At 34.5% G+C, this 20,030-nt stretch overlaps 1 protein-coding gene across 1 annotated transcript in view; it reads right to left on the bottom strand.

Annotated features, from left to right (window-relative positions):
* Nucleotides 1–11,434: 11,434 nt before the first annotated feature.
* Nucleotides 11,435–20,030, bottom strand: part of CCDC88A (coiled-coil and HOOK domain protein 88A) — a 74,123-nt gene continuing 65,527 nt past the window's right edge. The window contains 4 exon segments of the mRNA XM_087717510.1: nucleotides 11,435–13,462; nucleotides 15,320–15,588; nucleotides 17,549–17,629; nucleotides 19,758–19,829. Coding sequence (XP_087573636.1) covers nucleotides 12,476–13,462; nucleotides 15,320–15,588; nucleotides 17,549–17,629; nucleotides 19,758–19,829 — 1,409 coding nt within the window. The 3' untranslated portion in view covers nucleotides 11,435–12,475.

The raw sequence follows: 20,030 nt of genomic DNA, 5'->3' as shown, positions 1-20,030 counted from the left end.
TTGCACCCCCCTCCCCTGTGGTTGTAAGCCGCCCTGAGTCCCCTCAGGGAAAAGGGCGGCATATAAATCCCAATAAAACCTTAAACCTTAAAACCTTAAAGTGCTTGAAAAACAGGTGTTTCTCAAAACTGCAAACATTTTGAAAGTAATTAATACAAAACAGTAGTTTATTTGATAAATATTCAGATGTACAAGATTAGAATCATAAATCCGCCTAATGTTGAGAGTTTTCAGGTTCCCATATTTCCATATCTGCAGGTAATAGTGATTGCACAAGATGACATAGAACAACTGAAGAGGCCCTTCATTTCTGTGTTGTTTATAAAGAGGCTTGCATAAAGAGGCTTGTGTGTGCCACACAGCTTTTTATTCATCTAACCTAGATTTAACCTGATTTAGTACAACTGCTTTGGTATTTTCATGGAACTAATTTTGAAAATTGTTCAATGCTTATTAGATGCATCTGTTCCACTACATTTCTGATTAATTAATTTTAGCATTAATATGAATTTCTTTTAAGTTTGTATTTTTTAAATGGTAGCTGTCTTAACTTTCTTGAGAAGACCGAGTATAAATTTAATAAACAATAATAATGATAGTCAATTTGAAGATCTCTGGATAGATATTTCATCAATAAATAAAAAAGAAAGTATTTCATTGCTGTGCCCAGTGTAAAACAGCCACTGCAAATAGTAATGTGATTTGGCTCTTGACCATGTCAATCTACCTATATCAAGTGTAATGCCATTCTTACCTAAATAGACAATGCTATCTAGGAGGCTTAAACTTTAGGATTTATTTATTCAAATTACTTTTTTCCAATAGGTTGAAATTGTATGAACTGTAGGAAAGGGTTCCTGCCCTTTATTTCCATTTTCATATTTCATTCTCTGAGAAATAAAGGTGGCCACAAGTTCATTCTACTCTGGCTACTACTATAATTTTTCCCCACATTAAAATCGGGGAGAGCCTATATCACACACCATAAATTTTATGGCTGCAATTGTGCAACATACGAACCCATTTCATTGAATTATTCCAGTTGTTAAGGTAATGCACCACCAATGCATTAATACTATTACTGGCTGGATGTGTAAATATAGAATCTATACCTTTGTGGGTTGTGTGAACCAAAATATTTTAATTTTTTTCAGTTAAATCCTGATTAGAAATTGATTATGGCTTAATTTGTTACATTAATCAGGAATAAATCTACCCAGGCACAGCTGTTTGAAGATTATACATTGTATTGCTCCCAAACCAGGACATCTAGTTGTTCTGCTTAGCTGACCCATATTGCTCTGTAGGTTGCTTTTCATTTGGCACAGAAAAGGGCAGGATTTATTTTTATCTAATAGAAATAACATTGATTGTCAGCAAAATCCTGGTGAGTATAATTATTATTTTTTAAAAATATATACAATGTATAGGCAATGGATCTGATTTAAACAAGATATTGCAACTCTACTTGTGACTAATTTGGCTGAGATACAAATAATGAAATTAAAGATACACATATATTAAGATTAAATAAATCATTTAAGGTTAAATATGATACATATCATGGAAATATTAATAATTTAGTGGCTTGTAAGAAAATAAACTTTGAAATTTAATAGAAACCAGAAACCCTTGTACATCTGCAAAGTTTAACCAAATCTAATTTCCTGTATTGTTCACGTATAAATATTAAGTATCAACTATTTTAATCAGCCTTAATGCACATTATAAGAAAGAAATATGATAGTAAGTCATTAAAACAGCTTGAAAAATGTTTGATGGATTTTTCCTATAAACACTTTTTAAGCCATTTATCTCAAAATACCAAATTAAAAATATAGATTAAATACTTAAAATGAGAAAAATTATTTTGGATGGTTTTTATTGAAAATAAAATCAATTTCATCCAACAAAACTTTAGAAATAGTTTTTAGCATCTTTTTGTCCCCTCAAAATGAATATATTTTTGTGACACAAAGTATATGGAAAAGTAATTAATTTGAGGGTCTATTAAGTATTCAATTGTGTTTTGAAGTACCTATTCTTCTTGCCATATACATCAAAATAATCAGCAGTTTTGTTTTCCTAAGAGTAACATCATGCACACCAATAAGACTGAAGTGACAAGATGCTTGTGGAGGTATTTTTCCTACCTGTATTTACAACTATTTCCACAATTTACAACAGTCTTTTTTAATTCAGATTTACAGAACTAAATGCTAGTAGAGTGGAAGTAGTAAGCAACTGGTGACCATGTTCATAAAGAAACTAGAACACACTAATTATGTTCCTGAAGTAGTTCTTGAGACTGCACAAACCTTGGTCCTCGGAGGGATGAAAATTCTCTTTTAGAGCATAACAGTGCAATGTGCAATATAGTATTTAAAAAAATCAGCAGCTGCTGGTACAGTTCCTTGATTCAAGGAAAGGAGATGTGCATTTCTTGACTGTTCTATTCATGAAGGACTGTAAAATTTTTGAATTTTTTAAAACCATGACTCCTATAGCCGAATACCTTGTTACTTCAGAAATAAAGGCTTCATACTGAGATACTGAAGGACACTTTTCTCTCTGTTCAATTTAAAAGCAGAAAGAGAAGAGAAAATGAAAGGAAAGCTTAGCTATAGAAGAAATCTAAAAATTTGCTGAAAAGAACTAGCAAGATACAATAGTAGCAGTTTAAGCAGCAACTAGAAAAAAAAGGGGGAAACCTATATAGAAAATATTATATAGCATTATCATCTGGTTGTAATAAAGTACAAATATTGTATTGAGTTAACTTATAGAAATTGAACCATGCTGAATCTGACTTTATATAGGATTGCATCCAAGGTGTTTGATTTTCTTTGCCTATACATGTATCATATGCAGAGTTGGTGATGCTATAGTTCTGTCAAAAAATGAGATAACTGGCAATACTAGATGTTTCTAGTCCCTGGAATAGCAGAAACATACTGCAAATATGTTTTTAGGAACTATAATAAGGAATGTCCTAAATATTCCTATCTTCCACTACATAGTACGATCGATATTATGCAAAAAATAAAAATAGCAGACACTTCAAGTAAGAGGCAATCTGCTTACAAAATACTAACTATAGAATCCTGCTGTTCTTGGTACAGAATCTGAGTTGCCCTGATCATAAATTGCTATCTCACTGAAATATAATGGGTACCCTAGACAAAATACAGTATCATCACTCAGAATAGTTGAACATAATAAGCATGAGCCCTGCTCCAAAAAGATTATATCAATGCAATACAGAAAATACAGAAAACAACAATAAATCAATGTTCAGATAAGGATTAAGTACTGTATGTATATAAAATAGAATTTTGGATAAACACTTTACTTTTTAACAGGAAAAAGAAGATAAACTTAAAAGTGAATATTCCTTGCCTGGCAGGTAAAATTAAATGTGCCACTCTCATTTGGCTTGAACAGTAGGCAAAATATCGAGTCACTAAGCACTACTGGCAACTGTTAATGTAGTGTGCATGTGTTCTTATTTATTAATATTAATTTCTTCCTTTTCTTGGTAAATGAAAATGATATCATTTACACCCTGGGCAAAAAACTCACCACGTGGCCCACATCTCATGTTGTAGGGGCAACTGAATTAGAAGCTTTCTTGCCCCCTACAACTGCTTTTTGAATGTCTGTTTTCTTGTTTTGCTTCCACATCTGCAGAAGAAAAGCATTTCGTGTTACTTGTTTAACAGTTAAAATAAAATTTTCTCACATTGCAATAACATTTGCAAGTTTCATTTGTACAACGTTTACAAAAAATAAGGAGAGAAATAAAAAAGGGGGGAAGGAAAATAAGGAACACAGTTGATATATTTTACAGATTTCTTCTGTTAATACTTTTTCTTGCAATTAGAACTGAGAATTTATCACTTGGAAAAGAACAGTTCTAAATATAATTCTTCAGTGGAATAACAAGATCATTTATGGAATTATGTCCATCCATCCATATATATATTCATTTTATCAATTATGAAGCTGAAAATCATCCTTGCATGCAGTGATAATGGAACATGCAAAACTCAGTTATCTGAAATTAGTTCTTTACTTAGAAAAGCAACATTGCAAGTACTGCACTGTAAATAAGACAATTATCCTTTCTCAGCAAATCAACTTAGTAGCTTCTTTTCAAATCGACAATGGATGCTTTTAGTATAAGCTCCAATTGGTATTAAGATAAATGAAATCTGTGGTGCTAAAGTTATTGGGGTTTTTTTCCACCCAAACTGAGACTAGTCCTAGGCTACTTATTACTATCTCTGAAGAACTTGACTTTTACTATTATTTTTCTCTGTCTGGATCTTCCTTAGATCAAATTCTAGATCCTCCTCCCATTCTAAACCTTTACCATTGTTACAAGCGAGGAAGAACAAAGTTTGTTTCCTTTCTGCTTTGTTTAACAATAGAAGGAAATCAAGCTACAAATCTGAGTTAAGAAAATGCCTTTAGCTGTTGAAGTAAAAGAGGATCTGCTATTTCCAGAACAATTAATCAGTGGGACGACTTGTCCCAGAAATTGTGGGTGCACTCCAACACTGGAAGTTTTTAAGAACAGATTTGACAACCATTTATCTGAAATGGTATAGGGTTTCGTGCTTATGCAGGGGGTTAAACTAAAAGATCTGCAAGGTCTCTTCCAACTCTGTTATTCTGTTATATATTCAATAAGAAATTTATTTTTTAGTGACTGATGAGAAGAGTACTGTGTTTTTTGGAGTATAAGACACACAAAGATTTTGAAGAGGTAAATAGAAAAAAGTTTTTGCACTCTGCAGACCTCCCAAACCCTCCGTACACCTCATTTTTTTGTGAAAAACGGGGCATGCAATTTGAGAGACCTGTAAGTGCTGCTCTGGGGGGGGGGGGGGATGAGCAAAAACCATGAAAACAGGCCTTTTTTTTGCAAAAAAAAAAGGGACATGCATAGCCTTTAGGAAGCTTGTAGAGTGCTCATGGGGGCTGGCGGGCAAAAAGGAACAAAAAAATGGGCCACATTTCTAAACATTAAATGAAAGAAGTGACTATCTGATACGATCTCCAGTCCCCAGGAGCATTTTGCAGGCCTCCTAAAGGCTATGCACGTCCATTTTTGTGAAAGGGGTGGGGTTTCAGGAGGCCAAAAATGCTGAATTCAGTGTATAAGATTTTCACCCTCTTTGGGGGGGGGGGGCGTCTTATACTCCAAAAATATGGTAATCAAAAAAGATGGGGGGTTAATTTAATACTTTGTTATATGTGCCTCATTTGCCCATTTTTCTCTCTCCCCCAATGTCTGTAAACAGGAATGATCTTAATGATTCTGGAGCCCCAATTCTGACCAAAAATATACCATGTAAGAGAGCCAGTTTGAAATTGTGGTTAAGGCAACAGACTAAAAAGCAGGAGACCCTGAGTTCAAATTCTGCCTTAGCCATGAAAGTCAGCTAGGTGACTTTTGGTCAATCAATCTCTCTCAGCACAACCCACCTCACAGGATTTTTGTTGTGGGGAAAACAGGAGGAAGATGTGTTGTATATGTTTGCCATCTTGAATTATTTGTAATAATAATAATTTAAAAATTTAGTGTTTCCTCAAAAATAAGATAGGGTCTTATTTTCTTTTGACCTCCAAAATAAATGCTTGGCCTTATTTTTGGGGAGGTCTTATTATTTTTGAGGTGCAGGAGATGGCAAGCGTGGTCACCTCATGGCTGCTACTGTATTGCAATATTTTCAGGGAGGGCTTATTTTAGCACATGCACTCAAAAGCCCGATTGGGCTTATTATCCGGGGAGGTCTTATTTTCAGGGAAACAGGGTAACAAGCATAGAAGGTATTTATTCAAGGAATTACAGGCAAGCCCATGAAAAGGTTTGGGAGCTAGTAGCTAATCTGTTAAAAGTAGCAGGAGATGTAAAATACTAGCTGGCATAACTTGGGGCAGTAGAGAGATAAATGTGATACAAATAAAGTAAATATATGAGAAGCGGGTCATAGAAAGTTTTTTTTGATTGTTAATAGAAGAGGAATAGGTCTGATTCTATTCTGCAAGAATAATTCTGGAGAAAATTAGCCATTACAATGATAAATTGTTGTTTTCTTAGATTAATAATAGTATTCCATCAAGGCACAACCTTTACTCAAGCAAAGAATAATATTCTTGGTGACTTAATTGAACCTATCAGCAAACGTATAGAGCAAGACAATAATTTCATCTCTTATTCAGCTTTTACATTAACAATATTGTTGAGATGTATAAGCCTCCCTCTTACTGCTCCATCTCTAATTTATTTTATCTGATTATGCAGCCATACTGTCTGTAAAGTAAGTAGGCCTTAAGATGCCTTAAAGCTATGCCATGTTACTGCTTTAGAGAACACCTATTGTTCTGAATTACTCCCGAACAAAAGTATTGGTATTTTCTAGGTAATGCTTTAAGAGCCAATTAGATGGACAATTAATAGCAAACCCATCAAGCAGGTAAAATCCTTTAAATATCTAGATCTTTATTTGTATTCTTCTATCTCCTGGTTTACTCAAACAAGAAAGCTTCAAATAAAAGCCCCCAAAGCATCCTTTTGCAACCACTAAATTTGTAGGTCAACTAGTGACAATGATGTTCCAGGAGCCATTAACTATTTAAAGCCAAAGTTCTGTGTATAATGCTATATGGTGCTCAGCTGTGTATTTATAAGAACTCTTCTAGTTTAGAAGCATTCCAATAGAAAGTCCTTGAAAATCTTACCAGTACCTTATTCACATTACAGTGTGTTAACATAACTAGAAATAGACTGCTTTTTCTTTTAAAATTAATTATGACTTCATTGTCTTACATTCTGGCTGAAGCAAGACTACTGAGAAATTTCTTAGTTCATCTCACCTTGCTGAATAAATTGTCTTCCAGCCTAAGGAGATAAATTAATGATGAGCTTGCATATTGTGATATTACCTTGTCAGCACTGCCTGCTTTGAAATTTGACTAAAACAGAGCATCTGGGATTCTATGGGATATCCACAATGACAGAGCCAAAGTCTCCTGTCTCTTTTGTAGCATGATCATTCCTCCCTGGTCGGTCCCTAAATGTTTCCCTAACATCTTTTATCTCCACATAAGAGATTATTTGCTTTGGCCTGAATTGGGGCAACAATGATAGGTTGATAACCTCACCATATGACAGCCAAACTTGCTTTTGTTTAGACTAGGTGATAGAATTTGTTTCATATGTGCTATTAAAATGTTCAATGTAGACCAATGGTGATCATTCTTAATACTTCCAATTACAAGGTGTCCTTGATGCTTTCTGAGCTTGGTTGTTTTCTTGCAGCCATTTCATTACCCAAACTAAGTAACATCATCAGTAATAAATCAACAACCCACTATTGATCCCCGCACACCTTTGGAGTCCCAGGCCTAGAACCAGGGTTTCAGGACTTTATGAAAGGCGGGGCCATTCTCCAGAGGAAGAATGTTTCATAAGCCAGGCACTAGTGCAGAAAAGGCATGTCTACTAAGCCCTACCAGCTGACATTCTTGGCCTGATGGGACCTCATCTGTCAGGTGAAAACAGCTGGGGAGTTGGTCCCTCAAGTAACCTTGTCCTTTAAAGGTGACAATCAGCACCCATAATTGTATCTGGAAGCACTCCGGCAATCAATGCAACTCATGGAGTAGTTGTGTTACAAGTGCCAAATAACTGGTACCATTTACTATCTGTACTGCTTCATTCTGCACCAGTTGAAGTTTTTTGAATGCTCCTCAAGGGCACACCTACATTCAGTGCATTATAGTAGTCCAGACAAGAGATCATGAGGGTATAATGACAAGTAAGCACCGTTGGTCCAGGAATGGATGCAACTAGCACACAACTTGAAGATGTGCAAAGGTCTGTTGTTACCTACTCTTTGAGCAGGAGCCATGAGTCCAGAAGGCTCCCCAGATTATACACTGGGTGTTTCTGTGGCAGTGCCGTCCCATCCAAGATCAATGATAGAAGTCTCCTGGCACCACTAAATCCAAACACCCAATGTCACTCAAGTGTTGTTTGGATTGAGTTGAAGCCTGCTGTACCTCATCTAGTTCCCCACAGCTTTGAGACACTGGGAAAAGGCATCCATGGTATCACTCACTCAAGCCATCCGATGGCTACTCACTCAAGGGCCTCATGTATATGTTAAACAAGACAGGAAAAAGGATTGAGTTGTGAGGCACTCCACAAAATAGGGGATATATACTGGATCTCTCCCCCATTAACAGCAACTGGAATCATCCAGTTTTACTGGCCAGATGCCTTTCCTGTCACCTATGTGGCGTTCGCAGGAGATATTTTTTCTTTGCATCCTAATAAAGAAACATCTGCCGCTCCTTAGGATTGAACTTTCAATCTTCTGAGTGGTGAGGTGAGCATCTTCACTCCTAGGCCACTATGCTGTTCCCACTGTTTTCATCCCATAGGCCAGACTAAATCCTAATTGAGCCTAGGCCAAGGTCTTGATAACCTGTTTCATTCAGAGCTGATTGAAACTGCACTTCAACCATCTTCTCAACAATCTTCCCTAAAAAGGGAAGGTTGGAAATCAGATTAAAAGTATCCAGACTGGTTGGGTTTGAGCAATGGACCCTTAAAGAGCTCATAGAACTCCTCTCTCTCAAGAAATAATTAACCACCACCAGACCCCAATCCCCTCGACAACCTTGACCATCCAGAAGGGCATGCATCTAATACAGGCAAAAACTCCACCCATTTCCTCAGGCTCAACAGATAACCATACAAGACCTAGCCTCCATAGCCATCACTGGCTCTGCTTCAAAGCAGAGTCCGCCACAGAGAGAATCTGAGCAACTTTATCTAACAGATTCCTAGCATATTCTTCACAGCAACCCTTTAAATTTCTATCATATTCACAGCAGCTTTTTAAATACAAAATTTTTCCTTCCAAGGAGGGTCTGGGTTACCCCAAATAGGGCCACCAGACAACTCTGCAGATGCAATAATGACAGAGAAATATACAGTATTTTGCCATTCTTTCTGTCACAAGGTAGGCTCTAAAAGAAGTTCTAGCCTGTGTTTGATGAGGTTTGCTCCTTGTCTTCCAGTGGTGCGTTAGCCACCTTTTAAACTGCTTAATCTCTCAGCTCTTTCACACTCAAAATCAGAAAGGGAACACCATACCCCCAAGCCAGATGTCAGTAATACATGATAAGTTGGCCCTCACAATCTCAACCCATAACTCCAAGAGTGCCCTGCCCCTATTTCCCATCTCCCTGCATAAGTCACTGCTGAGATGATATATCCCACCCTCATCCTTCTAGAGGCTTCATATTGCTTTTATCTCATTCCCAATATCTGCTTCAGCTTAAAATCATTTTAGCCATTCCAGTTCTGAACAGTACCTGCCTTTTAAAGCAGGTAATAACACTGATTGCCATGCCAGGGCCATTCCATTTTGGATAGTAGAGAAATCCTGTTCTTTCAAGCCAAGGTTTTCCCTTTTACCTACTAAGTAAAGGGCTTTCATATGAGGATTGGCCTGAAACAAAGCTTAACCCATGGTGGTGACAGGGGAATTGTACAGTGAAGCAGGACACAGATAACTCTCTCCCTCCCTGCTGTTTTATAGCACAGCTTTATTTGCTCCTGTCAATTGTTGTTTGGGGTACTTCTGAACATGGATGTGGTGTTCTTTAGGAATAGTACTAAACCTATGTCAAAAGGAGCCTATCAGCTATTAACAAACTGAAGCACTTTGACAGTCCCATCCACAAACTAAATTAAGGAGTCTAATTGCTGGTTCTCACTGGCTGATGATATTTGTTGAAGTGGGGAGGAAAAGAATGTAAAATGTCATTGACAAGTTCAGAGTTTCTATATATATTGTAAACAGCAGTCAATAGTATATGTTGTTGATATTTTCAATCAATTCTAGATTCCACTTTTAGAAAATATAATGCCATTTCACGCTGAAAATCTCATTTTTAATTTTAATGAAATGGAAGAGAATCATGGCAGCGAATATATGGAATCATATAATCAAGTGAAGAGCACTCAAGTATTTTTATGATACAGTTGTATACAAAAGATCCCTTCCCTCCAGTCAAACTGTACATTCCACCAAATCCCTAAGTGTAGAGAAGACAACATAATCTCTATGTTGCACACAGATAAGCATATTTTACTGATATTTCAATGCATATTTACTCTCTATATGCCGGGTATTATGGAAAATCTGTTGGGAAATTTCAAATGCATAGATCATATAAAGATACTGAAGAATATTATAGTCTATAAGATCTCTGCAAGGAAGAGTAGGGTTAGGGTTAGACTCTTAGCAGGGATATAGGAACTTAAAGCTGTAAATTGTATTTACAAAGTACTAAATAAGAGGATGCTTAAAGTGTATCCACTGCTTTCTTCTTTTGAATCTGTAAATAACTATACATAAATAATTAACTAGGCATTTCAATTTTCATAAAGAAGTTGCATTTAACTCTGTTATCATATGGAGGCTATGTCAGCTTGAATTATGGTGGTCTAATCTTTTGGCTTGCCTGGGCTGCACCGAGTGAAGAGGAATTGTTAATAATGTTAAAAGTTTATGATCTTGTGGAGTCGCAATACTAGCTGTCAAGGGCCCCATGCAACTTGGAACAACGTATCTGAAACTTTGGTTCTCTAATGATGCACAAAAAATTAGATCCTTCTAAAATAAGGCAATAGAGATTTAATTTGTTGTAGTGGATCTAGACTAGCGGATCTAGTCATCAGACTAGAAGCTGAAAGACTGTGAATCTTGCCTTAGAAAAAGCCAGCTGGATGATTTTGGAACAGTCAATCTTTCTTAGCCCTAGAAAAGAGGCAATAGCAAACCACTTCCAAAAATCCTTGCCAAAGAAACTGCAAGGATTAATCCAGGCTGTCACCAAAAATCAAATACTGACTTTAAGGGGCCAAAAGAAAAAAAGAAATGTGAACCAATTATAATGACATGCAAAATAGGTAAGCTGTACAATTATTAAGGTCGTACAGAAATTTTTACATTCTTTAATCTTATAGGTTTCAAGTAATTCTGCAAAGACTTTTTAAAGGCTGTGATTCTTAAATAGCATAACACAGGCTACCTTACAGTAAGGAAGGCCATTAGGTTAACCACCTCATATGTCAATTCATAGTTTTAAGCAGAAGTAGGATTTTCCCCAGATGTAGAGACAATAGTAGCCATAAACAAAAGTTTCCTGAAATCCTTATTTTATACCATATTAAAAATGTATACTTATTGGATGTAGCTTGAAATACAACATATGATTTAATTATACAATGAAAAACAAATGAATTAAGAATTTGAGCACAACTAAAACAATATGTTGAGGCCAATTTAAAAGATTTTGACGTTTTCTAATTAGCTATTGTATTCAATAAGAAGAAAAAAGAAAGTGTGTTTCCATTTTATTTTTTATTTTAACATGTCAAAATGAATGCTATATAATAAAAATTCTGATGTACACCTACAGACAACACAACACAGGAGTACATAAGTGCTTCAAGCATGGAATGGAAAAGAACAGAAAAAAACAAAGAAATGAAGCAGGTTTGTCCTTTCAGTGCAACTTTGCCTTATATATTGTTAAACTAAATTAAACTCATCATTTAGGCTTTATGCCTTGTATTTTATACTGAGTATGAAAATGACAGTTACACTGAATTATTCTGACTATGACATTTCTGTACGATACATTATAAATTAAAAGCTACAATGCAGACTTCCTTCCATATTTTTTACTAGCCTGAGTGGAAAAGAACAGGAAGGACTCAATTCAGGTCAGGTGACATGAATACAATGAAACATAAAGCACACTTAATTTTTTTTGAGGGGGGATCCAAACAAATATTTTGTGGAACTTATTTCTGGGTATACATACATAGAACTGATCTATAAGTTATAAAGCGATAAAAAAAATTCTGGACAACCAAACAATTCTACTTATTTTAAACCAGTCAAAATTTAACGTAGCTGAATTGGGCTTAAAATCTAATCCACAAAAAACTCCAGCATCTGAAGAGAAGAGAAACTGTCCCAAAATTAGTAATTGCTGTAAATCTTAATTGCTATACTGTAATTATCTTTTAATATGTTGTTTCTGGCATGGCACCATGCAACTGGCTAGTATGCATCTAGGAACGTCCATAACATATTTTTAATAAATACAAGATAAAAATCAGTTAGCTTGCATTAAGATTTTTGATGAGGCATGCAGCAATCACACATTGCAGTTAATACTTCATGCAAACTTTAGCATGACTTTATTCCTTCTCATGCTAAGAATTCACATGCTAAGAAAAAAAAAGGTGAGTTATTCATCCCTACTCAAGGAAATAAAAATCTTAGTTTTTTTTCCTATCTAATTAATAAGGCAGGCTCTAAGTTTCAAGTCCACTCATACTTTATCAGAGAAAGTTACTTAACTGTATAACTTATCATACACAACCATATTCATACCAAATAGTTTGGGTATCTTCATCAGCTAATAAAGGGGATTCAGTATCATTAGGATCTGTATGCTCAAGGCTTTTAAGTTTATTGCTATTCTGTGTGACATCTACTTTTTCATTATCAGATTTCTGATTTTCATAAGGTTGTTTGTGATCTTTCTGTGGCAATTTTACAAATGAATGAAGTGATTTAGCTGTTCTGGTTATGGATGTTTGAGGTAATCCACTAACATCACAGACTAATTCAGTATTAAGTGTCAAAAATGGCATGGAAAAATGGCCTGAAGATGATATGCCTATTTTATCATTATTTACATTACTGAGAGAAAATGTTTTAGTAATAAACTTGGTCTTTGTTCTGGAATTGCTAAGCCTTTCAGGTATATTCAAATGATCGGGTGTAATAATATTAGCTAAGTCATTTTCGGGAAAAGTAACTGCATTATCAGGAGCATAATAAAAAATAGAAGATTGTTGTTGAGGATTGTACTCACTCGAAGATGATATAATACTTTGTTCAGCTGTAGTTGGAGTTGGATCAACAAATATTGGCTGCCTAGTGTCCTTAGATAAAAAATCATGGATACTGGTCCTCCGAGTAGTTCCTTCTGCTGTTGAAATCACACTGCTTGCACGAGGTAAAGTAGCATAGGGATTGCAGTCTTTTGATTGTCGCTGTGACTGGACATTTTCTTTAACAGACCTGACCTTTCCCTTAGTGCCTGCATAAGTCTCTGAAAAGTTCAAATCTTTAGAATCTTCTGTTCTGTTTAAATTGAGCCTTGCAAGAGGTTCTTGCTTACCTAACTTTCCATCAAATAATTCTGTTGTGTTTCTCACACTCTGCGATCTGACAATACCACTACTGCCTGATGTCTGTTTGCTTAGTTTTTCTCTTCCTGTTAATTCAGCATTTTCCGAAAAAAATTTCATTACTTCATCCAAAAGATTATCTTTGCTTGAAGACTTTAGCTGCAAAAAAATAGATAGAAAAAGAGAATGAATATAAAAAACACATAGTATCCCCATCAAATTAATACAGATCCAGACTGAACACATCTGCCTAGCCCCCATCTCTCCCCTTTTGGAAACCCTGCATTTCACCGAACAACCACATTGCTTAGGTCCCAATTAGCTACCTGTACCTGAAAACCTAATTCCAGAAGAACTATGGCATATTATAAAAAATGTTTTCTCTAATGCTGAATTACAAAGTATTGAAAAAATTATTGAGCTTTTACTTTAAGAAACCTGAAAACATAGCATAAAACATTAATTCTAAATTGCCAGTTTATTTATACTCCAAAATGAAAATATCACAATTTACTGAGATATATACTAACAGCTGCAAGAACAAATTTGAGACAACAATGAAAAAAAGGATCCTAGTAAATTATGTCAAATTAGGAGACAAAACTGAAGAATATGTAGCAATGGCAAAATTAACATTTTATATTCATAATAGATGTCTAACCAGATTTAAGTAATTGTAAAGTATGTTACTGTACTTTTTTGCAGAATCAATCCACAAGCTTAAAAATAAAGAATTGATTATCTATTTAATTATACAGCCAAAATAATAATTGTGCATCACTGGAAATCTTTATAGAATATAAAAACTGAATTGTGAATAAGTAAAGCCTCTTCAATTGCCTTATTGAAAAAAACACACAGAGAAAATAATGAGATTTCAGAAGCAGGTATACTCAGAGAGTATTTTCTCTATTTTTTAAAATATATCTTAGAATTATGTTAATGCAGTTAACTTATATTGTAAAAGGAAAAACAAGCAAGAGACTACTTCTCCTTAATAAAGAGAGAGAGAAATGAATGAACTAATGAATAATAGTCTATGATTGGAAAACACTAGACTGGTGATGAATCACTGAGTAAAATGCCATGCAAGGTTGGTGTTTGGATGCAAGATATGCCTTGAGGGGGCATTAAGCTACTTTAAGTCTATATGCCAGCTGATCATATTTGATGAGGTAGATGCCATAAGGTCCAAAGAAATTGAATACTAGTGAGAAGTTATAAAAAACCCTGAAAACTAAAGAGAAGCTAGAGAAATTATAGTAACTGGGAAATTTCCCAAAAGTAATGGGTTTCAATCCAGTTTCAATCTCATAATTTTGTGATGGAAATGGTACAGGGTGCTAATCTGGCCATTCTCTTTGAGCAGCAAGGTGGTTTGGAGAATAAGATTTCAGGGAAGATCTATCAGGAACATTTGTCTCCAGAATTGAAGCCTAAAGCTGATGGGTTGAATGGAGGCATTGAACTTGAGGGGTTGAATGGACAAAGGGAACTTGCTGAAGAAGTGAAAGGGTTTCAGACAAATTCTAGGACATGAGAGGAGTTTGAGAGGAAGTTTAAAATCCTATGATACCTTCTACTTTAACAACTCATTTCTAAAAAGCAGGACATGCCCCAATGAATGATTATGGCAAATCTATTTTACTTAGGCAATAATGTAACAAAATTGCTGAAAACATTATTTAGGGCTCGGGAATAACTATTCTGTTGTAGAAAATCTGAGGTTAATTTTGTGTAGCCTTATTCAGGTTTACCATGCATAATGGCATTATCTTCTTTTTATAGCTATGACCATTAATAGAATGTATTTTTTTGAACTAAATATCTCAGCTATTACTTTACTACTCAGTTATCTTCAAATTCTTAATAAATGATGAATGCTGTCTCTCAAATTTAAAGTTAGTTGTTTTTCTTTACCTGGATTTCAAATCACATTGTCATGATCTACTTGAACTCATATTATGTTTACGGGCTTAAATTATGTCTCTTAAAATTAAGTACTTTTTAACATACCTCAGCTGAAGTAACTTTATTGCTTTCTTCCAGAAATTGCTGCAGAGTAACCATTTCACTTCCAGGGGATTCAGTTTTAATTCTCCGTATTCCTTGTTTATCTATTTTTTCTGACATTGTATGATGAAGCAGGACACTAGACTTAGTGTGACTTTTCAAATATTGTATGGGGCTGCTGCTACTGCTGGACCATGCTTCATGCTCATGAAGTAGGCTAAATTCTCCACTACTGTGGCTTTGAGGCCTGCTTTGGTTGTTACTTGCACCTGCTTTAGAGTAAACAGCACTGATATTTTTCTTAGGTAAAATAAATTACAAACATTTTAACAAGTACATTTGAAACAAAGTACAATATATTGCTAGATGTTTTAAAAGGACTGAAACATCAATTGCTGTACAGTAACATGCTTAAACACCTATTAAAATTTGTACAATAAAATGTATTTTCTTAATTTTACCCATTATCGGTCTACATTATGACATCTAATATTTAATTTTAAAAGTTTCAACTTCAACTCTTTTAAAAGTATCAGTTTCCAATTTTCTATACTTATATACACACACACATCCAACACACAAACCTTTTCAGCAACCCAGATCACAGGGTCATAGTAATAAATATTACCATACGCTATATTTTATGTTATAAAACTAAAAAGAAAACAGAAGCATGGAAAAATAGTTTCAAGTTAATCAAGAAATATTTTGCTGAAAAGATTTATGTAAAAATACATTGCTCTTTATATAAAGTGTCAATTCCTATGAATATGATTTGAAGAAGAAACATCACACTGTGCACAAAATAACTGAAGAAATGCCAATTTCTCATTTTGGCATTTCTTCAGTCCAAAGCAGTTGAAACTATTCTCTGCAATATTTTGAATAACATTTTAAAAAAGCAATATATACTTTTAGAACACAAGCATACTTAACTGACATAGTATTTATGGAGGGAATAATTTATATTGGAAAAACACAAATGCTCAAAAAGATGCAAAATCCAGTAAAGCTAATGAAAAGAATTCATTGAGGCAGTGATGTTTGTAATTGATCTGCTTTAAACACAGATTATTATTATTTTTTTACAAAAAGCAAGCTAAATAGATAGCCTAGTAGTGTGCTTCTGGAGCTTTGAATAGGAGACTTTTTTCCTTTGCCTTTTTGTTACTCTTATTTGTATTGATTTCACTCTAGATATGTCTAAACATTTTTATACTCTCCTAATTTTTTTTCTCCTTATGAGATATCTTTCCTTTCTTTTTTAATTTTCTCTATCCCCTTATATCTACATTTTTTCTTTGCTTCACTCCTATGAGTTCTCATTTTTCCTTTTTTTTGTTCTCATGTTATCTTTCTTATTTGCATAAATTCCACTATAGAAATATCTAAATATTTTTATGCTCTCCTTTTCTGAATCCAAATATGCTTTTCCAAAAGGCAACTGGATTTTCTTGGTTTTTTTCCTTGAAAACATTTTGCTTCTCATCCAAGAAGCTTCTTCAGTTCTGACAATTAGAACTAAAAAAGTTTCTTGGATGAGAAGTGAAACATTTTCAAAGGAAAAAACCAAGGAAGTTCAATTGCCTTTTGGAAAAGCATCTTTGGGACAACCATGACCTGGATTTGAGAATCTGCATTCCTTTTCTAAACCTTTATTCTCCTAATGAGATATATTTCCTTTCCTTCTCATCATCTCTATCCACTTAAGTCTGCATTTTCCTTTGCTTCACTCCTATGAATTCTTTTCTTTGTTTGATCACTATTAATAGCAATACACATAGAAGTTCAATATTTTCAGCATTATTATGAATAATTATACTATATTACTAATGGATAACTTGGAAATTAAATGCCATCAGTGTAGCTATACCTGTAATTTCTGGACTGCATATTTTATTTTCTACCCCTGACATTTAGTGGGGGGGGGGAGGTATCAAGAGTATTTTAAAAACTTTCCCCGTTAGTGATATGTTCAGTATATCATGATGTATTTGAATTCTACTTATATAAAGGGAAGTAGAGCAGTAAATAGAGACTACAGAAATGCAAGTATTTATTATATTTGTTTGCCATATACTTCTAGCACAGTAATCTATTTTAAAACTTTATTTTAAAAATAACCAAATGGTTTAAATCATCATAGTAAAAATTCCTTCATGCTATGAATATCACCCATTCTTCTCTGTAATATAAAGAATGAAGCACAGGTTCATTTCTTTAGAAGCATACCTTTGACATCATGGAGTGATGCATTATTATTGCTATTGCTAGTCGATGTTCTGCCACTGTCAAGACTGGCTGGTCTGGAAGCTAAATGTAAAAGAATCAGTAGATAGCATAAAACATCTATCAAATCAGAATATACTGTACATGAGATATTTCATTCACAGAAATGAATAAATTATCTCACAAATAGTTTGGCCCTGTCACCAAAGTTAGAACTAGTAGTCTGAATTGCATACAAGAATACTGGTAACAACTGCTTTCTCAAAGAGCAGAGGTATCAACATATATCTGCAACTTTGACAGGTTACTGCATTCTGGATGAGTAATGTTTCCAAGTAGTTACCAAGGACAACTTCATGTAGACTGCACTGGAGCAATTCAAGCATAAGGTGGTTAATGTATAAGTGACTGTAAGCAAGGCCTCCCAATCCAGGAGTCGGTGGAACTGACACACAAAATGGATATGTGCATCTCTCAATCACATGTCTAGAAGGACCTCCAAATCGTGCACCAGGTCAATGCAACTTCATTTAGAATAAAATAAAATGAAAAAACCCTGGATTTAGGGCATTTTACAATCCATAGCCACTTTGTCTTATAAGGTTAAATTGAAGCCTATTTTCCCTCATTTGGACTCCTCCATCCTCCAACACCAAAACATAATTTCAACAGAATCCCTTGTAGGGGCCAGGATTGAGATATATAATTATAATTGAGTAGCATCAACATATTGACGGCATCTAATCCTGTGGCAATAGATAACTTCACCTAGTAGTCTCACGTAGAAATTAAACAGCAGCGGTGAGAGAAATGTTGGAGATGTACAGGCAAGAAATGAGAATCTATAACTAACAATCCAGAGGACCAAATGCTTAAGGACAGAAATCAGTGGATGCAAAATAAACAAAACTTATTACATTAGCGCTGCGAGACAATGTTGTTAATTTTAACACGGAAGTAATCACTTTAGTATTTACAATACTCGTTACGAAGTTTGTATATGAGGTTGCACTTCAGAAATTCATATAAAAAAGCAATGCACAAGGTTCGTATGTCAAAAATGTTAAGTATTTATATCCATTGTCTGGGAATACAACACGATCTTGATTAATCATCTCCTTGCAAAGGCCTCCTCCAATTTTTATCAAATTGGTGGCAGATGTGTGTTGATATTAAAATCTCCAAAATTGCACAAACACTAAAAAAAGTGCATTAAATTTACCATTACTGTAGAAATATGAATATCCCTAAAACAGAAAAAGATGTTTATAGGCAACTTTTAAAAAATGCCCTACAGAAATGGTCCCCAACCTTTCCAACTTTCCAAACCGGCAGGTGAGGGGAGAGAGGATAGTTTTGTGTGAGCAGTCGGTGAGCATGTATATACAGCTCCATTTGCATGAGCAGCGGCACACAAGCCCATCACTACACAACTGGAGCTGCATGCATATATACACCACTTCCACTGTCCAGTTCCAAATGGGCCACAGCCCAGTACTGTGCTGAAGTCTGGGGGTTGGAGACCCCTGCTTTAGAGCAGTAAAAAGATATAAAAAGAGCAGCAAAAACAAGAAAAATAGAATGTGTGTTTTGAATTTAAAAAAAAGGTAAAACAGCATGTAAAACATGCAGAAAATTAATTTTGTATCAGGCATTTACAATAGATTCCACATGGATATGACCTATGCAGAAATGCCACCAATAGAAGAAAAACACTCCTACATTTAACATCATGTACTCTTAAACAATATAAATGTAGAGACAGTATTAATATATTCAGAATAATGCATTGTTTTGAGTTAAATCAATTTTCAATGATCAATTAAATTTTATAGCTGTATCTTCTATTCGGTACTCTTTGGTTATATCTAAATTGAAATTTGATTAAGAAAATAAATTAATGTATAAGTGAACATATTTTGAGAAACAGATTGCCGAAGTAATTCTCAACACTGAACGCTGACATTTAGAACTGAAGAAGAACTGAAAAAAATGAACCTTGCACTCAACAAGGTTTTACTTAAAACAAGTGCATTAGGGAAGTGGGGAAGAATTCTATTAGATTAAATGGAAAAAAATATGAGATGAGATGCAAAGTTGAAAGAAGAGAGAAAAACAGCCAAAAATGACAAATGCTCATTTGCAAAACTCTTTTTGGTTAAACTTCATTAATGTTCTCATAACAAACACTCATTTAAAGTACAAATCTTACCTTGAATTCTTGAACCTGTACTAGAATCGTCACTAATTCCTTGTGGACTTACATCTTCAAAAGATGTTGTATCTAGGTAGAAAACAAAAATCAAAACCTGAATATTAGTTTATCATCTAGAAAATACTATGAAGTTTTTGCTCCAATAAATCCATCTTCTCACAAATAATATGTCAGAAATATAAACCTTTTCCCCACTACATAAATCTGTATTATAAATATTTGCTGAAAAATCATATGAAATATTAAGCATGAATAGATTCCAATACCACT

Source organism: Thamnophis sirtalis, unplaced genomic scaffold (genome assembly GCF_051295495.1).
Source record: "Thamnophis sirtalis isolate CommonGarterSnake01/CBP01778 unplaced genomic scaffold, rThaSir2_p1.2 scaffold_6, whole genome shotgun sequence".
Taxonomy (NCBI): domain Eukaryota; kingdom Metazoa; phylum Chordata; class Lepidosauria; order Squamata; family Natricidae; genus Thamnophis; species Thamnophis sirtalis.
This window is presented reverse-complemented; position numbering and strand designations above follow the sequence as displayed.